Source organism: Meles meles, chromosome 4 (assembly GCF_922984935.1).
Source record: "Meles meles chromosome 4, mMelMel3.1 paternal haplotype, whole genome shotgun sequence".
Taxonomy (NCBI): domain Eukaryota; kingdom Metazoa; phylum Chordata; class Mammalia; order Carnivora; family Mustelidae; genus Meles; species Meles meles.
Genome location: NC_060069.1, coordinates 38,857,417 through 38,879,039, shown reverse-complemented (window position 1 = coordinate 38,879,039; position 21,623 = coordinate 38,857,417). Strand labels below are relative to the sequence as shown.

The following is a 21,623-nucleotide window of genomic DNA, read 5'->3' as shown; positions in this document are numbered from 1 at the left end:
ATAAGACTCAGAAATGTGCATTGGTCCCTCCATCTTTCCTCTCTTAGGTATAGCCGGTTTTTCCCTTCGTGTAGCCAAGTTGTCAGTCAGTCATTGTCTTCATGATCTGCTGTGGTATTTGCTTGTCAGCAACAGTCTACTGAAACCATGTTTTCCAAGGTGATTGTAAACTTTTTTGCAAATTCCAGCAGATTTCATTAATCCTTGTATTCTTTGACAGACTCTTGTACAGACTTTTCTGTACAGCATTTATACTGTTAATTAACCCTCACTTTCTTCAATTTCTGTCCTCCCTTGATCCTAAGGGCACAATTTTCTTGTTTCTCTGATGTGCTTTGCTATTTTGCTTCTCTCCTCTCTACACCACTGTTTCTTATTGCAGGGGTAACCCCCAAGGCTGCCCTTCTCTTGCCTGACCTCTTTAGTACTCTAGTCACAGGACTTTCATGAAAGGTTGAACTCAATAAACTCTAGTCATTAGACATTTGGAAGTCAGGATCTAACTCCCAAATCATCCCTACTATTTGTATACAAATTTAGTCCTTTATCTTCTGCCAGTTGGCTGGTCTGGGTGAGTGCAGTTAACCCTTTGAATTGGTTTTATTTCTGTCAGAAAATATTCTAAGGAGGAATTTAGGTTCATGACAGTGTCACCTGGTTGGTAATTTTCCATTTTGCTTTTTAAGTGTGAACTATCAGCACTCTATCATTGTAACCATTTTTAAGTGTTCAGTTCTTGGCATTAAGTACCCATCATGGTTGTTTGTGCATCCATTATCATCATCCATCCCCAGAACCTTTTCATCTTCCACAACTGAAACTCTCTACCTATTGAACAGTAACTCTCCCCCGACACTGTCAGACCCCATTCCCTCGCAGCTACCATTCTACTTTCTGTCTCTGTGAATTTGACTACTTGAGGTATCTCCTATAAGTGGATTATACAGTATTTGTCTTTTTGTGTCTGGTTTATTTCTCTTAGCATCATGCCTTCAAGATTCATCCATGTTGTAGTATTTGTCAGAATTTCTGTTCTTTTTGGGTGCCTGGGTGTCTCAGTGGGTTAAGCCTCTACCTTCAGCTCAGGTCATGATCTGAGGGTTTGTGGGATTGAGGCCTGCATCAGGCTCTCTGCTCAGTGTGGAGCCTGCTTCTCCTCCCCGCCCCCCCCCCCCCGCCTGCCTCTCTGTCTACTTGTGATATCTCTCTCCTTCTGTCAAAAAAATAAATAAAATGTTAAAAAAAAAGAATTTCTGTTCTTTTTAAGGCTGAATAATATTTGATTATATGTATATATTTTATTTTGTTTATCTGTTCATTCCTCAATTTATTCTTACCTAAACAATAAAATTGTATTTAACATGACAATATTTTATACTGCTTTAAAAAATTTTTTTTAAGTTCACTGAAATTAAACATATATGGATTAAATCCAAAAATTTCTGTCATTTAAATGTAGTGTTTAGTCCATTGACATCTAAAGTAATCATTGGCATACAATTGGTTTAATTCTACTGTCTTGTTGTGTTTTATTTATTCTATCTGTTCTTTATTTTTTAAAGCTTTAAGTGACTACTTTTATTGTTCTTTTTATTTCCTCTATTGTCTTATTAACTAACTTATTAACTTATTAACTCTCAGGATCCTGAGATCATGACCCAAGCCAAAGGCAGAGGCTTAAATCCACTGAGCCACCCAGGCGCCCCCCACCTTGTAATTTTTTAAAAGATTTATTTATTTTAGAGAGAGAAAGAGAGAGGGCATGAGCAAGCATGGGGGTGGGGCAGAGGGAGAGAATCATCAAGTAGACTCCCCTGCTGAGCACAAAGCCCCATGCAGGACTTGATCCATGACCTATGAGATCATGACCTTAGCTGAAACCAAGAGTTAGACACTTAAACAACTGAGCCACCCAGATGTCCCACTTGTAATATTTTTTGTTCATTTCTCTCTCCTCTCTCCTTTCTTCTTGTTGCTCCAAATATACATTTGCAATACCACTTGGTATTGCCCACAGGTCACTGAAACTTTTTTCTTTTTCTTCTCCCTCCTTTTTTTTTTTTTTATCCTGTGCTACAATGTATATTTTCTATTGACTCTTAAAATGTTCATGGATTTCTCTTCTACAGTGTCTAATTGCTGTCACATCCTTCTAGTTAATTTTACATTTCAGATATTGTATTTTTAGCTTTAGAATTTTCATTTGATTTTTTGTCTAGTTTTTATTACCTTATAGAAATTCACTATTTATTACATCATATATGCATGTTTCTTTAAATTCCTGAACATTATCTATGGTAGCTAGTTAAAATTCCACAGTCTCTTAATTTTGGAGTCATTTTTCTATTGATTAATTATTCTCCTGCTCAGAGTCACATTTTCCTGGATCTTCTTATGTCTAGTATTTTTTTTAAATTGTGTGCTGGACATTATGGTTGCTACATTATTGATTTGGGATTTTGTAGTCTTCATTAATAACCTGGCAGACAATTACTTTCACATTCAGCTTGATCATTTTGTGACTTTTAAAGCTTTGTTAGCAAATGTTTGAAGTGGCTTTTTTTCTAGGGCTAGATTAGCCCTGATTGTAAGCTGTGACCTTGTTGAGGTCTCTACTTGGTGCTCAACGTGTTAACAAGGTCTGTTTACTCCATCTGGTAACAGCTTGAACATCTCTCAACGTTCAAGAGGTTGTTGTTCAAGTAGTTGTTCAGCTGACAACTATGTGATGGTGGCTGTTTCTTTGGTAGTAGTTATTTCTTTAGTATTTTTTTTTTTTTGTCTGGTTTCCTGAACTTTTCGCTCCTTTAATATTTGGTCAAATTACCATAAATTCTAGCCTCCTCGGTAGGCACAAACTCTAATCTCTGCTTCCTCAGCTCAGACCATAGTGCTTTGTTTCATCTCTCCTTCACTGCAATGTATTCTGGTAAATTCCTCCTTTCAGAAAACTGAGACTATTGCGTGGCTCACCTTGTCCCCTATCTCCTCCCTGCTTCTTAGACATTGTAGTCCTGCACTGTCTATTCTAAAATCTGAGAACAGATTTGTCAGTTTTTTCTTATTTATGGCAGGAAGGCCATAAAAATTGTGATCATTTGTTTTAAATATTATATATTTTTAAATTGTTTGTTCATTCATATAGTTTCAAAATCAAAATATATAAAAGGTATGTATTAAAAAGTTTGCTTCCTTTTGTGTCCTAGCTATTCTATTGTCTATAGCTCTTCTAGATGATCTTCTATATGAATTTCTTATATATCCTGAAGTATTTTTTATGCAGATGTAAGCAAATATGAATATGTAGTATTTTCTTCTCCTATTCTTACACAAAAATAAAGATTCCAGATACACTGTTATGTGCCTTTTTTCATTTAATGTTTTTGTAATGGAGAGTTTTGATTATCCGTGAATAAATTTGAACGTAAACCAGTTTAATCTCTGTGCAGGTCATCTGTGTAACGAACTGTGCGTTTGCTGAGTCACAGAGTAAACCTGATCAATTTTTATAGATATTGTTGAATTGCATTGTAATAGGGGGCAATAACCATTTAGTTCCCAATAACAGTGTTTCTTTCTCTACCTTGCCACAGAATGTGCCACCCAATTTCTGGATTTTTGCAGTTTAAGTAGAGAAAAATTATTTCTTGCTATAGTTTTAGTTCGCATTTCTTTTATTATGAATGAAGTTGCGCAGTCTTTGGTATGTTTAAGGTTCTTTTGATTGTTTCTGTGAACTGCTTCTTTATATTTTCTCTTGTTCTTTATTTGTAGCATGCCTTCTTTATAATATGGCAATGAGTGTGTGGTGATATCAGTCGTATTTTCCCTCCTTTTTTCTTAGTCACAATCTTTTTAATTTTATTTTTGCCATGTGTCTCTAATCCAGTCATTTCCATTACATAGGTAAGCTCTCTGAATCCTCTAAGTAACCCTTCTCCACATATCAACCCCTTGATTATTTCCACTGAACATTTTTTTCTTTTTTTAATTTTTAATTTTTTTTTTTTTTTTTAACAGGAAACATAACTGTTTATTTATTTTTTTTCAGCGTAACAGTATTCATTCTTTTTGCACAACACCCAGTGCTCCATGCAAAACGTGCCCTCCCCATCACCCACCACCTGTTCCCCCAACCTCCCACCCCTGACCCTTCAAAACCCTCAGGTTGTTTTTCAGAGTCCATAGTCTCTTATGGTTCGCCTCCCCTCCCCAATGTCCATAGCCCCCTCCCCCTCTCCCAATCCCACCTCCCCCCAGCAACCCCCAGTTTGTTTTGTGAGATTAAGAGTCATTTATGGTTTGTCTCCCTCCCAATCCCATCTTGTTTCATGTATTCTTCTCCTATCCCCCTACCCCCCCATGTTGCTTCTCCATGTCCTCATATCAGGGAGATCATATGATAGTTGTCTTTCTCCGATTGACTTATTTCACTAAGCATGATACGCTCTAGTTCCATCCACGTCGTCGCAAATGGCAAGATTTCACCATCCTAATTTTTAATTTTTAAAATTTAAACTTTATTTTATTTTTTCAGTGTTCCAAGATTCATGTTTATGCATCACACCCAGTGCTCCATGCAAACGTGCCCTCATTAACACCCACCACCAGGCTCACCCAAACCCTCACCCCCCTCCCCTCCAAAATCCTCAATTTTTTTCTCAGTGTCCACAGTCCACTGAATGTTTTTATTGTCAAAGCAGAGCACATGTTTCTCTCCAGCCCACTTAAAATGTGCACACATTGCAAACCAGTTTCTTCATTCATTCATTCAACAACTATTTAAGGAGCTATGAAGTACCAGAACTGTGCAAGGGTTTTTTTTTTTTTAATGTTTTATTTATTTATTTGAAGAGAGAGCACAAGTAGGCAGAACGGCAGGCAGAGGGAGAGGGAGAGGCTCCCCGTTGGTCAGGGAGCATGACACGGGGCTCGATCCCAGGATCCTGGAATCATGACCTCAGTTGAGAGCAGACGCTTAACTGACTGAACCACCCAGGCACACTATGTGCAAGGTTTTGCATAGAATGCAAAAGAAAATTAAGTATCCCATGCCTAATGGCTCTGTGCTATTTGGGAGAGGCACAAAAGGACCATTTTAGATTATGTGTCAGATGCTGCAGAAACACTGAGGAAAGCACTAGCATAGTGGTTTAAGGGACAGAGGTCAGGGGTGGCTTTACACATATTACATATACTTGAAAGCTGAACAGAAAAAAATTATCTAAGTTACAGAACTAAATTGCATCACTTTAAGAGCAAGATTTTAACTTTTGGACACATAATGTCTTTTTTATGTTTAGTTAGCCAACATATAGTACATTATTAGTTTTTGATGTACTGTTCAATTATTCATTGGTTGCTTATAACACCCAGCTCTCATCACCATATGTGCCCTCCTTAATACCCATCACCCAGTTATCCCATCCCTCAACCCCTCTCCTTCTGAACCCTGTTTGTTTCATGGCGTCCAGAGTCTTTTCTGGTTTGTCTCCCTCTCTGATTTCCTCCCCTTCAGTTTTCCCTCCCTTCCCCTAATCTTATGGTTCTAAGTTAGAACTAAATTTTTGTCATCCTGCTCAACTGTATAAAATGAGGACTTATCTTTGTACCAGCTTTTCTAAAATCATTTATATTTCAGGTGGCTTAATATTAGCTGCTGATTACTCTCAACTTGAACTGAGGATCTTGGCTCATTTATCCCACGATCGTTGCCTCATTCAAGTATTAAACACTGGAGCTGATGTTTTCAGGAGTATTGCGGCTGAGTGGAAGATGATTGAGCCAGAGTCTGTTGGCGATGATCTGAGGCAACAAGCAAAGCAGGTGAACATGTTTTACGTATATAAGAATTTTAATGATTTAAAAAAATTTTTTAAATGCCTTGATCATTTGCAATTGAGGAATGATGATTTCTCCATCTGTGGATTTTTCAAACCATATTCAGCTGAGCTTGTCTCATGGTAATCGTTATACTCTTCTTCATAGAGTCAGTAGAAAGAATCAGATAGACTTTGTCTAAGGCTACCTCACATGAGAAAGCCATCCACATTAGTGGTAGATATTGTGGTGGTAGTAGTTGTTATTTATGTGTATGTTTGTGGATTTTAAAAAATGTCTTTCTCATCTGTAAACATTTTCATCTTTTTATTTTTACAGGTGTTCTCTAAAATGTTTATTGAAAAAAATCACTGAACTGTGGATTATAATTAATAACGGATAGCTTTTTTGTTTTTTGAGGTCATTGGTTAGCTAATCCACATGTGAAACTATATCCTTGGACTTTTCAAGTGGGTCCATCTTAGTTCCTACTCCTGGATGGCTGTCATGCACAGAGAAAGTCAAAGGCCACATTTATACCATTTTCTGAACTCTATTGACACTGATACTTCTTTCACCACTTGGCCTGTGGGAAATCTGATGCCATTTTTGAGAAAAAAGGATTGCTGGCTGCGGCAAAAGACCATCACTCCCACCTTTAAGATCCTGCTGTGTTAGTTTTGCATTTATACTTCTAGTTACTCAGAGCTTTAAGTCTTCACTGGCTCATTACATATGAAACCCTTCCTCTCACCATTGCCTGTTTAGCACCAGCACATTTCTTCCATTCTTTAGAAAACCAGCTTTGCCCTCTCTGTTTAATAATCTCTGGGTTCCTGTATTCAGCAAGAATCGAACCCTGGATAAAAGAGGTAATATTCCAATACTTAACCTTCATAATAAACCCATGAAATAGGTATAATTATTATTCCCATTTTAAATAGGCATAAAGGGAAGCATCAAAGGTTATTAATTTGCTTAAGATCATACAGCTATAAGTGGTGGAGCCAGGATGAGCTCAGAATGGCAGAACTTAGACATTCTGACTTTATCACCTAAACACTCATCCACTGATGATATCTGCATCCTTTTCATAAGTTCTTGCATGACTTAATAGTGTTTATGCTCTGCACCGTCTACTCCTTGGGTCTGGCTGAGATCTCAGCCAGTGCTATATACTACCCAAGTTTAAAAAAAAAAAAAGTCACAGTAAAATAAAATGTAGAAACACCTAAAAGGAAAAGATAAAAGGAGGAAAAAAATCTTTCTCAATGTATTAAAAAAGACAGGGAAAGGACAAAAACTTCTAGTTATTTTATCACATTGAAAGTAGCTTGGGACTCTGATAATCATCTTTTACAAGCTATCTTTTAAAATTATATTTAATGAAATAATTATATTTCATTATATATATTATATATATAATATATATATTAAATTATATTTAATGAAATAAATTTATATGAACTTGCTTTATGCTAGCTTTCTGATCACTTAAGAGGTAATAATTTAGTAATTTCACAATTCCATGATGCAGGTATTACTATCCTCATGGATGAAGAAATCGAGGTACAAGAATTTAGATAGCTTCTGCAAGATAATCTTATAAATTCTGGAACTAGGATTTAAACCCAGACAATACTTATTATTAAATTTACAGTTTCCTACTGACCTATTTTAACTTTTTCTATTACTCCCAAAATTTCCTCAGGAATTTGTTTAACCCAACTGAATTCTGCAGATGTGGGATATCAGGAGGTGGTGAGGTGGGAAGCATATTTATTTCCAATGAAGTATTCCCTATTATCCAACCCTGAAGCCTTCTCTTCCTGCTCTGTCCTATGCAAGAGCCAGGAGAGGAATTTTTGTAATGCTTCTCACTCCTGGACACTTCTCTAAGCAGAAGTTAATCTGCTATTATAGGAGTAGAAAGCTGCTCTGAAGACTACTGGATACATGACAAAGAGTCAGAAATAAATCTTCCCTTTTAAATCACTAGGATTAGTTTCTTAAAACACACACACATTCATATTTATTCATGGTCTTCTCCTTCCTCCCCCAGCCTCAAAGTATTGTTAAAAGGCAGAAAAGAGAAAAGATGTTCACTGGATATCAGGTGCTATGAATTTAACCTACCCAAAGCAGATCTAATCATTTCTTTGACACACTATGAAATAAAAAGCTTACCAAATTTCAATCCTGATCAACTTTTTATATTTGCAGCTTATGTAGTTATGACCTTTAATTTACTTACTGAGTGTGATGACTCCTTTTCAGATTTGCTATGGAATCATTTATGGAATGGGTGCTAAATCTTTGGCAGAGCAGATGGGCATTAAAGAAAATGATGCTGCTTGCTATATTGATTCCTTCAAATCCAGATATACAGGTAAAGAAACATTAAATATTAGTTATCTTCTAGATACTAGTCAATTATCTTGCCATATTAATTGAAAAAATAGTGCTAAAAATTTTTCTGTTAACATTTCCATTACTGAGAAGTTTTCACCAGATATTGTAAATTAAATAACATCATCCTTATGATTATTTATTAATAATCATAAATTTACTACTAATAATAAAATTCCATAAAAATAGGAACAAAAATGGGATTAAAAAAAAACCCAGTTGAGTATTTACCCTAAAGATACAAACAAAGTGATCCGAAGGGGCACGTGTACCCGAATGTTTATAGCAGCAATGTCTACAATGGCTATGATGTATGGAAAGAACCTAGATGTCCATCAACAGATGAATGGATAAAGAAGATGTGGTATATTTACACAATAGAATACTATGCAGCCATCAAAAGAAATGAAATCTTGCCATTTACGACGACGTGGATGGAACTAGAGCATATCATGCTTAGTGAAATAAGTCAATCGGAGAAAGACAGCTATCATATGATCTCCCTGATATGAGGACGTGGAGATGCAACATGGGGGGTTAGGGGGATAGGAGAAGAATAAATGAAACAAGATGGGATTGGGAGGGAGACAAACCATAAATGACTCTTAATCTCACAAAACAAACTGGGGGTTGCTGGGGGGAGGTGGGGTTAGGAGAGGGGGAGGGGGTTATGGACATTGGAGAAGGTATGTGCTATCGTGAGTGCTGTGAAGTGTGTAAACCTGGTGATTCACAGACCTGTACCCCTAGTGATAAAAATACATTATATGTTTATTTAAAAAAAAAAAAAAAGAAAGGATGAATACCCAACTTTCGTAGCAACATGGACAGGACTGGAAGTGATTATGCTGAGTGAAATAATTCAAGCAGAGAGAGTCAAGTATCATATGGTTTCATTTATTTGTGGAGCATAACAAATGACATGGAGGACATTGGGAGATGGAGAGGAGAAGGAAGTTGAGGGAAATTGGAAGGGGAGGCGAACCATAAGAGACTATGGACTCTGAAAAACAACCTGAGGATTTTGAAGGGGCGGGGGTGGGAGGTTGGGGGAACCAGGTGGTGGGTAATAGGGAGGGCACGTATTGCATGGAGCACTGGGTGTTGTGCAAAAACAGTGAATACTGTTACGCTGGAAAAATAAATTAATTAATTAAAGAAGGAAAAAAAATGAATAGCAACCAGATCAAAATGTCAAAAAACAAAAACAAAAACCCAGTTGATGTATACGCTAGTTTGTCATTGTGAATATTCCATAAAATCTTGGAATTGTGCTATGCTTTAGGTTTAAATAGCTTCAATTAGAAGCAATAAACCATGGATTAAATGTACCAGAAACTGTGAAAACAAGAGCAGTTTGAGTATTATTGTTTTAAATTATCTTGTCTTTTGGCAATTTATTGAGGTACAATTTACATAACAGTAAAATTTACCCTTTTTAGATGTATATTTGTATAAGTTTTGGCAAATGCACAGAGTCCTATAACCTACACCACAACCTGGATATGAGACCATGACCATATCATCCCAGAAAGTTACTTCAGTCCCCAACTTCATACCCTTTGTAATCGGCCCTGACCTCAGTCCCCAAAGAAAACTTTATTCACATATGACATGATCTTGTACATAGAAAATCATTTGAATTCTATGAAACAACTATTAGAACAAATAACTAAATTTAGAAATGTCCCACTGTACAAGGGTTTTGTTTGTTTGTTTGTTTCAAAGATTTTATTTATTTGAGAGAGAGCACAAGCAGGGGTTCGGGGAGTGGAAGAAGGAGAGGGAAAAGCAGACTCCCTCCTGAGTGTAGAGCCTGATGCAGGGTTGGATCCCAGGATCCTGAGATCATGACCTGATCCAAAGTCAGCCGCTTAGCCCACTGAGCCACCCAGGTGCCCCATCCCCATATAAAGTTAATTTGTAAAAATCATCTGGATTTTTGTATACCAGCAATTAGTGAACGGAGTAAAAATAAAACCATTATGATAACATCAAAATACATGAAATATGTGGGATAAATTCAACAGTATGTGCAAGACTTTACTGAAAACTCTAAAACAATCCTAAAAGAAATTGAAGATACTTAGATAAATGTGAAGTTTACCATGTTAATTTATTAGAAGGTACAATATTATTGTGATGGCAGTTTTCTATAAATTGTCCTATAGATTCAATTTAATTCCATTTAATAGTCCATTAGATTTTTGTGTCGAATTTGACAAATTGATCTTAAATTTATATGGAAATTCAAAAGGCCTGGAATAACTAGGAAAATTCTGGGGGGGGAAATACTGTGTTGAGTACTAACACTCCCTGGGTTCAAAACTTAGCATAAAACTACTATAATCAAAGTAGGCATAAGAGTAGACATAGGAAAAAATGGGTCATAGTAAAGGGTTCAGAAATAGACCTGTACGTATATGGTGGCTTTATTTTCAACAGTCACCATCGTAACTCAATAGAGCAAAGATGGTCATGTCAACAATTGGTTATAGAACAACTGGAGACAAGTATGGAAAAAAAAATGAACTTCAACTATTATACTATATTCCAAAGTTAGCTTCATATGGAGCATAGATTTAAAAGTAAAAGCTAAAACTATAAATCTTCCAGAAGAAAATAGGAGAAAAAACTTTGTGGCATTGAGGTAGGCAAAGATTTCTTTGGTGATAATTACACCAAATTAAACATAAAATATAAACATTGGTAAAAGACACTGTTAAGCAAATCTAAGGCAAGCCACAAAAGAGAAGATATTTGCAGTTCCTGTTGTCTAATGAACTTGCATCAAGAGTATATAAAACACTCTTATAACCCAATGCTGAGAAGGCAAACAATACAATAAAATAAAGGTCAAAAGATGTGAACAGACACTTCACAAAAGAAGGTATATGAATGATCACGTCAAATGTTATCATCATTAGTCATCAGGGAAAAGCAAATTAAAACCACAAAGAGATACCATTACAAAAACACTGGAATGGCTAAAATAAAAAACTCTGTATTTCTTTTACATTGCTGGTTGAGTTGTAAAATGGTACAACCACTTTGGAAAATTCTATGACTCTCTGATATAGAGTGAAACAATAATGTGATCCTACAACTTTATTATTGCGCATCTGTCCAAGAAAAATGAAAACATAGACAAAGAAAGACCTGTATGTAAATGTTATAGCAGTTTTATTCCTAACAACCAAATGTCTATGAACAGGATCATGGATAAACAAATTTTGGTATATCTCTGCTATGGAATACTACTTAGGAAAAGAAAATGAACTCAAATGAGAACGTACAGTATAAGTCAATTTTTATGCATTTTAAGACCATGAAAGACCAAGATATAGTGTTATAAAGCAGATCAGTGAGAGTTTGAGGCTGATAATGGAGGGCTGACTGTAAAGGTGATAAAAATGTTTCATATCTTGTAGTGTACCTTTGTTAAAATGCATCTAACCACCTAAAGTGGGTTACTTCTACTGTATGTAAACTGTATAACAGGATTGATTTTTTTGTTCTTATGTAAATTCCAGTTAGTTAACATGCAGTATAATGTTAGTTTCAGGTGTGCAATACAGTGATTCAACATTTTCATACATCCATCACTTGGTGCTCGTCACAGTACACTCCTTAATCCCCTTCCCTACTCACCCATCCCTAACCCATCTCCCCTCTGGTAACCATCAGTTTGTTCTCCAGAGTTGAGAATCTGTTTCCTGCTTTGCCTCGCCCCAACCTTCCCTTTGTTTGTTTGCTTTTTTTTTTTTCATTTTATTTATTTTATCAGTGTAACACTATTCATTGTTTTTGCACAACACCCAGTGCTCCATGCAATACGTGCCCTCCCTATTACCCACCACCTGTTCCCCCAACCTCCCACCCCTGACCCTTCAAAACCCTCAGGTTGTTTTTCAGAGTCCATAGTCTCTTATGGTTCGCCTCCCCTTCCAAATTTTTTTTTTTTTTAAACATATAATGTATTTGTATCCCCAGGGGTACAGGTCTGTGAATCGCCAGGTTTACACACTTCACAGCACTCACGATAACACATACCCTCCCCAATGTCCATAGCCCCCTCCCCCTCTCCCAATCCCACCTCCCCCCAGCAACCCCCAGTTTGTTTTGTGAGATTAAGAGTCATTTATGGTTTGTCTCCCTCCCAATCCCATCTTGTTTCATTTACTCTTCTCCTATCCCCTACCCCCCCCATGTTGCTTCTCCATGTCCTCATATCAGGGAGATCATATGATAGTTGTCTTTCTCCGATTGACTTATTTCACTAAGCTTGATACGCTCTAGTTCCATCCACGTCGTCGCAAATGGCATGATTTCATTTCTTTTGATGGCTGCATAGTATTCCATTGTGTATATATACCACATCTTCTTTATCCATTCATCTGTTGATGGACATCTAAGTTCTTTCCATAGTCTGGCTATTGTAGACATTGCTGCTATAAACATTCGGGTACACGTGCCCCTTCGGATCACTATGTTTGTATCTTTAGGGTAAATACCCAGTAGTGCAATTGCTGGGTCATAGGGTAGTTCTATTTTCAACATTTTGAGGAACCTCCATGCTGTTTTCCAGAGTGGTTGCACCAGCTTGCATTCCCACCAACAGTGGAAGAGGGTTCCCCTTTCTCCACATCCTCTCCAGCATCTGTCATTTCCTGACTTGTTAATTTTAGCCATGCTGACTGGTGTGAGGTGATATCTCATTGTGGTTTTGATTTGTATTTCCCTGATGCCGAGTGACGTGGAGCACTTTTTCATGTGTCTTTTGGCCATCTGGATGTCTTCTTTGCAGAAATGTCTGTTCATGTCCTCTGCCCATTTCTTGATTGGATTGTTTGTTCTTTGGGTGTTGAGTTTGCTAAGTTCCTTATAGATTTTGGATACTAGGCCTTTATCTGATATGTCGTTTGCAAATATCTTCTCCCATTCTGTCAGTTGTCTTTTGGTTTTGTGAACTGTTTCCTTTGCTGTGCAAAAGCTTTTGATCTTGATGAAATCCCAATAGTTCATTTTTGCCCTTGCTTCCCTTGCCTTTGCCGTTGTTCCTAGGAAGATGTTGCTATGGCTGAGGTCGAAGAGGTTGCTGCCTGCATTCTCCTCAAGGATTTGGATGGATTCCTTTCTCACATTGAGGTCCTTCATCCATTTGGAGTCTATTTTCGTGTGTGGTGTAAGGAAGTGGTCCAATTTCATTTTTCTGCATGTGGCTGTCCAATTTTCCCAGCACCATTTATTGAAGAGGCTGTCTTTTTTCCATTGGACATTCTTTCCTGCTTTGTCGAAGATTAGTTGACCATAGAGTTGAGGGTCGATTTCTGGGCTCTCTATTCTGTTCCACTGATCTATGTGTCTGTTTTTGTGCCAGTACCATGCTGTCTTGATGATGACAGCTTTGTAATAGAGCTTGAAGTCCGGAATTGTGATGCCACCAACTTTGGCTTTGTTCTTCAATATTCCTTTGGCTATTCGAGGTCTTTTCTGGTTCCATATAAATTTTAGGATTATTTGTTCCATTTCTTTGAAAAAAATGGATGGTATTTTGATAGGGATTGCATTAAATGTGTAGATTGCTTTAGGTAGCATAGACATTTTCACAATATTTATTCTTCCAATCCAGGAGCATGGAACATTTTTCCATTTTTTTGTGTCTTCCTCAATTTCTTTCATGAGTACTTTATAATTTTCTGTGTATAGATTCTTAGTCTCTTTGGTTAGGTTTATTCCTAGGTATCTTATAGTTTTGGGTACAATTGTAAATGGGATTGACTCCTTAATTTCTCTTTCTTCAGTCTTGTTGTTGGTGTACAGAAATGCAACTGATTTCTGTGCATTGATTTTATATCCTGACACTTTACTGAATTCCTGTACAAGTTCTAGCAGTTTTGGAGTGGAGTCTTTTGGGTTTTCCACATATAGTATCATATCATCTGCGAAGAGTGATAGTTTGACTTCTTCTTTACCAATTTGGATGCCTTTAATTTCTTTTTGTTGTCTGATTGCTGAGGCTAGGACTTCTAGTACTATGTTGAATAGCAGTGGTGATAATGGACATCCCTGCCGTGTTCCTGACCTTAACGGAAAAGCTTTCAGTTTTTCTCCATTGAGAATGATATTTGCGGTGGGTTTTTCATAGATTGCTTTGATAATATTGAGGTATGTGCCCTCTATCCCCACACTTTGAAGAGTTTTGATTAGGAAGGGATGCTGTACTTTGTCAAATGCTTTTTCAGCATCTATTGAGAGTATCATATGGTTCTTGTTCTTTCTTTTATTAATGTGTTCTATCACATTGATTGATTTGCGGATGTTGAACCAACCCTGCAGCCCTGGAATAAATCCCACTTGATCGTGGTGAATAATCCTTTTAATGTACTGTTGAATCCTATTGGCTAGTATTTTGGCGAGAATTTTTGCATCTGTGTTCATCAAGGATATTGGTCTGTAGTTCTCTTTTTTGGTGGGATCCTTGTCTGGTTTTGGGATCAAGGTGATGCTGGCCTCATAAAATGAGTTTGGAAGTTTTCCTTCCGTTTCTATTTTTTGGAACAGTTTCAAGAGAATAGGAATTAGTTCTTCTTTAAATGTTTGGTAGAATTCCCCTGGGAAGCCATCGGGCCCTGGGCTTTTGTTTGTTTGGAGATTTTTGATGACTGTTTCAATCTCCTTACTGGTTATGGGCCTGTTCAGGTTTTCTATTTCTTCCTGGTTCAGTTGTGGTAGTTTATATGTCTCTAGGAATGCATCCATTTCTTCCAGATTGTCCAATTTGTTGGCGTAGAGTTGCTCATAGTATGTTCTTATAATTGTCTGTATTTCTTTGGTGTTAGTTGTGATCTCTCCTCTTTCATTCATGATTTTATTGATTTGGGTCCTTTCTCTTTTCTTTTTGATGAGTCTGGCCAGGGGTTTATCAATCTTATTGATTCTTTCAAAGAACCAGCTCCTAGTTTCATTGATTTTTTCTATTGTTTTTTTGGTTTCTATTTCATTGATTTCTGCTCTGATCTTTATGATTTCTCTTCTCCTGCTGGGTTTAGGGTTTCTTCCTTGTTCTTTCTCCAGCTCCTTTACGTGTAGGGTTAGGTTGTGTACTTGAGACCTTTCTTGTTTCTTGAGAAAGGCTTGTACCGCTATATATTTTCCTCTCAGGACTGCCTTTGCTGTGTCCCACAGATTTTGAACTGTTGTGTTTTCATTATCATTTGTTTCCATGAATTTTTTCAATTCTTCTTTAATTTCCTGGTTAACCCATTCATTCTTTAGAAGGATGCTGTTTAGTCTCCATGTATTTGGGTTCTTTCCAGCTTTCCTCTTGTGATTGAGTTCTAGCTTCAGAGCATTGTGGTCTGAAAATATGCAGGGAATAATCCTAATCTTTTGATACCGGTTGAGACCTGATTTGTGACCCAGGATGTGATCTATTCTGGAGAAGGTTCCATGTGCACTAGAGAAGAATGTGTATTCTGTTGGTTTGGGATGAAATGTTCTGAATATATCTGTGATGTCCATCTGGTCCAGTGTGTCATTTAAGGCCTTTATTTCCTTGTTGATCTTTGGCTTGGATGATCTGTCCATTTCAGTGAGGGGAGTGTTCAAGTCCCCTACTATTATTGTATTATTATTGATGTGTTTCTTTGATTTTGTTATTAATTGGTTGATATAGTTGGCTGCTCCCACGTTAGGGGCATAGATATTTAAAATTGTTAGATCTTCTTGTTGGACAGACCCTTTGAGTAGGATATAGTGTCCTTCCTCATCTCTTATGATAGTCTTTGGCTTAAAATCTAATTGATCTGATATAAGGATTGCCACCCCAGCTTTCTTCTGATGCCCATTAGCATGGTAAATTGTTTTCCACCCCCTCACTTTAAATCTGGAGGTGTCTTCGCGTCTAAAATGAGTTTCTTGTAGGCAACATACTGATGGGTTTTGTTTTTTTATCCATTCTGATACCCTGTGTCTTTTGTTTGGGGCATTTAGCCAATTAACATTCAGGGTAACTATTGAGAGATATGAATTTAGTGCCATTATTAGCCTGTAAGGTGACTGTTACTGTATATTGTCTCTGTACCTTTCTGATCTACTACTTTTAGGCTCTCTCTTTGCTTAGAGGACCCCTTTCAATATTTCCTGTAGAGCTGGTTTGGTGTTTGCAAATTCTTTCAGTTTTTGTTTGTCCTGGAAGCTTTTTATCTCTCCTTCTATTTTCAATGATAGCCTAGCTGGATAGAGTATTCTTGGCTGCATGTTTTTCTCGATGAGTGCTCTGAATATATCATGCCAGCTCTCTGTGGATAAGTCTGCTGCCAATCTAATATTTTTACCATTGTATGTTACAGACTTCTTTTCTCGGGCTGCTTTCAGGATTTTCTCTTTGTCACTAAGACTTGTAAATTTTACTATTAGGTGACGGGGTGTGGACCTATTCTTGTTGACTTTGAGGGGGGTTCTCTGCATCTCCTGGATTTTGATGCTTGTTCCCTTTGCCATATTAGGGAAATTCTCTCCAATGATTCTCTCCAATAGACCTTCTGCTCCCCTCTCTGTTTCTTCTTCTTCTGGAATCCCAATTATTCTAATGTTGTTTCGTCTTATGGTGTCACTTATCTCTCGAATTCTCCCCTCATGGTCCAGTAGCTGTTTGTCCCTCTTTTGTTCGGCTTCTTTATTCTCTGTCATTTGGTCTTCTATATCACTAATTCTTTCTTCTGCCTCATTTATCCTAGCAGTGAGAGACTCCATTTTTTTTTCACTTTTTTTTTTAAATTTATTTTTATTTGTTTATTTACAGCATAACAGTGTTCATTGTTTTGGCATCACACCCAGTGCTCCATGCAGTACGTGCCCTCCCTATTACCCACCACCTGGTTCCTCAACCTCCCACCCCACCCCACCCCCCTGCCGCCCCTTCATAACCCTCTGGTTGTTTTTCAGAGTCCATAGTCTCTCATGGTTCATCTCCCCTTCCAGTTTCCCTCAACTCCCTCTCCTCTCCATCTCCCCATGTCCTCCATGTTATTTGTTATGCTCCACAAATAAGTGAGACCATATGATACTTGACTCTCTCTGCTTGACTTATTTCGCTCAGCATAATTTCTTCCAGTCCTGTCCATGTTGCTACAAAAGTTGGGTATTCGTCCTTTCTGATGGAGGCATAATACTCCATTGTGTATATGGACCACATCTTCCTTATCCATTCATCCGTTGAAGGGCATCTTGGTTCTTTCCACAGTTTGGCGACCGTAGCCATTGCTGCAATAAACATTGGGGTACAGATGGCCCTTCTTTTCACTACATCTGTATCTTTGGGGTAAATACCCAGCAGTGCAATTGCAGGGTCATCTGGAAGCTCTATTTTTAATTTCTTCAGGAATTTCCACACTGTTCTCCCAAGTGGCTGCACTAACTTGCATTCCCACCAACAGTGGAAGAGGGTTCCCCTTTCTCCACATCCTCTCCAACACACGTTGTTTCCTGTCTTGCTAATTTTGGCCATTCTAACTGCTGTTAGGTGGTATCTCAATGTTGTTTTAATTTGAATCTCCCTGATGGCTAGTGATGATGAACATTTTTTCATGTGTCTGATAGCCATCTGTATGTCTTCGTTGGAGAAGTGTCTGTTCATATCTTTGGCCCATTTTTCGATATGATTATCTGTTTTGTGTGTGTTGAGTTTGAGAAGTTCTTTATAGATCCTGGATATCAACCTTTTGTCTGTACTGTCATTTGCAAATATCTTCTCCCATTCCGTGGGTTGTCTCTTTGTTTTGTTGACTGTTTCCTTTGCTTTGCAGAAGCTTTTGATTTTGATGAAGTCCCAAAAGTTCATTTTTGCTTTTGTTTCCTTGGCCTTTGGAGACATATCTTGAAAGAAGTTGCTGTGGCTGATATCGAAGAGGTTACTGCCTATGTTCTCCTCTAGGATTCTGATAGATTCCTGTCTCACGTTGAGGTCATTTATCCATTTCGAGTTTATCTTTGTGTACGGTGTAAGAGAATGGTCGAGTTTCATTCTTCTACATATCGCTGGAGAGACTCCATTTTTGATTGCACCTCATTAATAGCTTTTTTTATTTCAACTTGGTTAGATTTTAGTTCTTTAATTTCTCCAGAAAGGGCTTTAATATCTCCAGAGAGGGTTTCTCTAATATCTTCCATGCCTTTTTCGAGCCCAGCTAGAATGTTCAGAATCGTCATTCTGAACTCTTGATCTGACATATTACCAATGTCTGTGTTGATTAGGTCCCTAGCCTTCAGTACTGTCTCTTGTTCTTTTGTTTGTGGTGATTTTTTCCGCCTTGTCATTTTGTCCAGATAAGAGGATATGAAGGAGGAAATAAAACACTAAAAGGGTGGCAAGTACCCCAGAAAAATGCGCTGTAACCAAATGAGAAGAGACCCCAAATTGTGGGCGGGAGAAAGGGGATAAAAAGAAAAAGAAAGAAAAAAATTTAAAAAATAAAACAAATAAAGAATATAAAAAAGAAAGAAAAAATATATATATTTAGATAAGCTAGTCAAAAAACGTTAAAAAGAAAAGGGTAAAAGTTTTAAAAAATTTAGCAGAAAAAGAAAAAAGAAAAAAGAAAAAAAAATTGATAAAAGAAAAAAAAAATTGAAGTACCCGCAAGACTAAAGAATCATGGGGAGAAAGCCATGAGTTCCGTGCTTTGCTTTCTCCTCCTCTGGAATTGCGCTTCTGTTTTAGGAATCGAACCTACTTTCCTTGATAGATGAACTTCGTCCTGGCTGGATATTTTGTTGATCTTCTGGGGGAGGGGCCTGTTGTAGTGACTCTCAAGTGTCTTTGCCCGAGGCGGGATTGCACCACCCTTACCGGCAGCTGGACTAAGTAATCGGCTCGGGTTCACTTTGGGGAGCTTCTTTTCCCTGAACGCTTTCCATAGAGTTCCGGAGGATGGCAATGAAAATGGCGGCCTCCTAGTCTCCGGCCCGGAGGAGCCGAGAGCCTGGGGCCCCCACTCCTCAGTGCGCCCCCAGAGGACAGCACCCAATCACTCCTGTATCCCCAGCCTGTAGCCGCGCTCCGAGCTCACCCAGCCCGCGACCAGTTCAAAGTAACCCCAAGCTGAGAGTTCAGTCCTCGGCTCTGTCTCTGCAGCCGGCTTCTCCGTTGTAATACCTGCGAGCTCTGTGACACTCCGACACCCCCGATCCTTCTGTGACCCTGCGGGACCTGGGGCCATGCTGACCCCGCATGGGCTTCACCCTGGTTTAGCCTCTGGAGCATTGTCCCTCAGTGGAACAGACTTTTAAAAGTCCTGATTTTGTGCTCCGTTGCTCCGCCGCTTGCCGGGAGCCGGCCCCTCCCCCCGCGGTCTATCTTCCCGTCGTTTTAGATTCACTTCTCCGCCAGTCCTACCTTTCAGAAAGTGGTTGATTTTCTGTTCTAGAGTTGCTGTTCTTCTTCTCTTCGCTCTCCCGTTGGATTTGTAGGTGTTTGCAATGTTTAGATAAGCTATCGAGCTGATCTCCTGCTACCTGATGTAGTCTCAGCCTGCTACTTCTCCGCCATCTTGCCTCCTCCCCCTGTTTGCTTTTTTTAAAGTAGTTCTTTCAGCCTCTGAATATTTGAGGGCCTCTGACAAGCATAAGGTAAGAGAATTTGTAGAGATGCATTCTCTTCAATCTCATCATTTTCTTTGCTCTTCTCTCAATAATAACACAGTAATTCTTAGACAGAAAAAGGTGACAGCCTTATTGCTTTCTAAAATTTTTATGCTGGTTGTTGAATATCACCAACAGCTTCAGTTGGCAGGGTTTTCTCCCCTTCCTTTCACCCACAGTCTCCTCAAATGAATCTTCTGTCCCAGCCATACACGGAAATCCTCAAATGAGGTGTTTTAGTTAGGAGTTATTAGTGTTTATTATTTAGGATGAGCAGAGCTGTGAGAAAGCAGAGACTGCACATATGAATAAAGATAGATCAGTTAGGGTGCCTTGGTGGCTCAGTGGGTTAAGCCTCTGCCTTCAGCTCAGGTCATGATCCCAGGGTTCTGGGATCGAGTCCCACATAGGACTCTCTGCTCAGCAGGGGGCCTTCTTCCATCTCTCTCTCTCTCTCTCTCTCTCTGCCTGCCTCACTGCCTACTTGTGATTTCTCTCTGTCAAATAAATAAATAAAATCTTTAAAAAAAAAAAAAGATCAGTTGGAGAAGACTTCTCTAACTCAGAGACAGGAATGAACAGTGAAGGCATTGGCTGGCCTGGAACATCATACCCACCCTGAAGATCTATAGGAAATAATAATGAGCCTATATTGCAAAGGATGAACGCTGGTATAGGGAAATGAATGTGTTTCAATAGTATACTATACATAGTCTTTTTAAACTTTTAAGAAGTGAATTGTATATATTCCTGATGAAGAATTTATTATTTGTGTATTAATTGCAGTGAGGTCCTATTTGGATTGTAGCTTAAATGCTAACAAGGAGCTGTTAATGTTTTAAGCCTGGAAGTGGTAAGACTAAAGAGTAAAAGATTAACATAATCAAAGTATAGAAGAAGCCTGTGAAAATACCATGGAATAGTCTTAAGATCCTAGGTTTTAGTACCTGCTCTGTTGTTCTGGAGTTTAGTTTCATGTTTTCCTTTCGTGATAGAGTTAGAGTACGTCATTTCAAAAGTCCCTTTAGTATCTAACTTTCTGAGTCTTCAAAAAGAAAATGAAAGTTTATATGCAAAGTTTTGCATATAAACAAAAAGGTAATGAAAAGTTTATATGCAAAAAGGGAATGAAAGTTTATATGCGAAATTTTGATGATTTGAAGAATCATGGAGGGTTTTGGCATATTTCACTATATTGAAGCTAGTGAATGAGCTTAAGAATGGATTTTGGTTATAATTATTTTTGTGTTTTCTTTGTAGGCATTAATCATTTCATGAGAAAGACAATGAAGAATTGTAAAAGAAATGGGTTTGTTCAGACCATTTTGGGAAGGCGTAGATATTTACCAGGAATCAATGACAACAACCCTTATCATAAAGCTCACGTATGTTGAAATGTCTCTGGATTTTTAACTTAGTATTTTAATGGCATATATACTTTTTCTATAGACTAATCAAAGGTGATTTTCCTTTTAGGGATCAATAACGTATTAATTGGATCTTCTGTTTCACTAAGGATTTTGAAGTGATGGCTCATGCCTGTATTTGCTGAACACAGTCTTTAGGAGACTAATGTAAATATGGGTTCACTTAGTAATTCTTCAAATACTTTAAAGATGTTCTTTTTCAGTAAACCAGTTACTTAGTTGTTTTGCTAATAAGTTATAAATTTAATTTTTACATCTGTTGTTCTTTTTTTAGTTATCATATACCAGTTTGTCATACCACACCAAATTGCCAATGTTTTTAGA

At 37.8% G+C, this 21,623-nt stretch overlaps 1 protein-coding gene across 3 annotated transcripts in view; it reads left to right on the top strand.

The window, feature by feature from the left end:
* POLQ (DNA polymerase theta) overlaps window positions 1-21,623 on the top strand; it is a 158,364-nt gene that overhangs the window by 113,315 nt on the left and 23,426 nt on the right. For all 3 annotated transcript variants that reach the window (XM_046001419.1, XM_046001420.1, XM_046001421.1), the window contains 3 exons: window positions 5,642-5,826; window positions 8,098-8,209; window positions 21,133-21,257. In XM_046001419.1, the coding sequence (XP_045857375.1) occupies window positions 5,642-5,826; window positions 8,098-8,209; window positions 21,133-21,257 (422 nt within the window). The remainder of the gene's footprint in view (window positions 1-5,641; window positions 5,827-8,097; window positions 8,210-21,132; window positions 21,258-21,623) is intronic.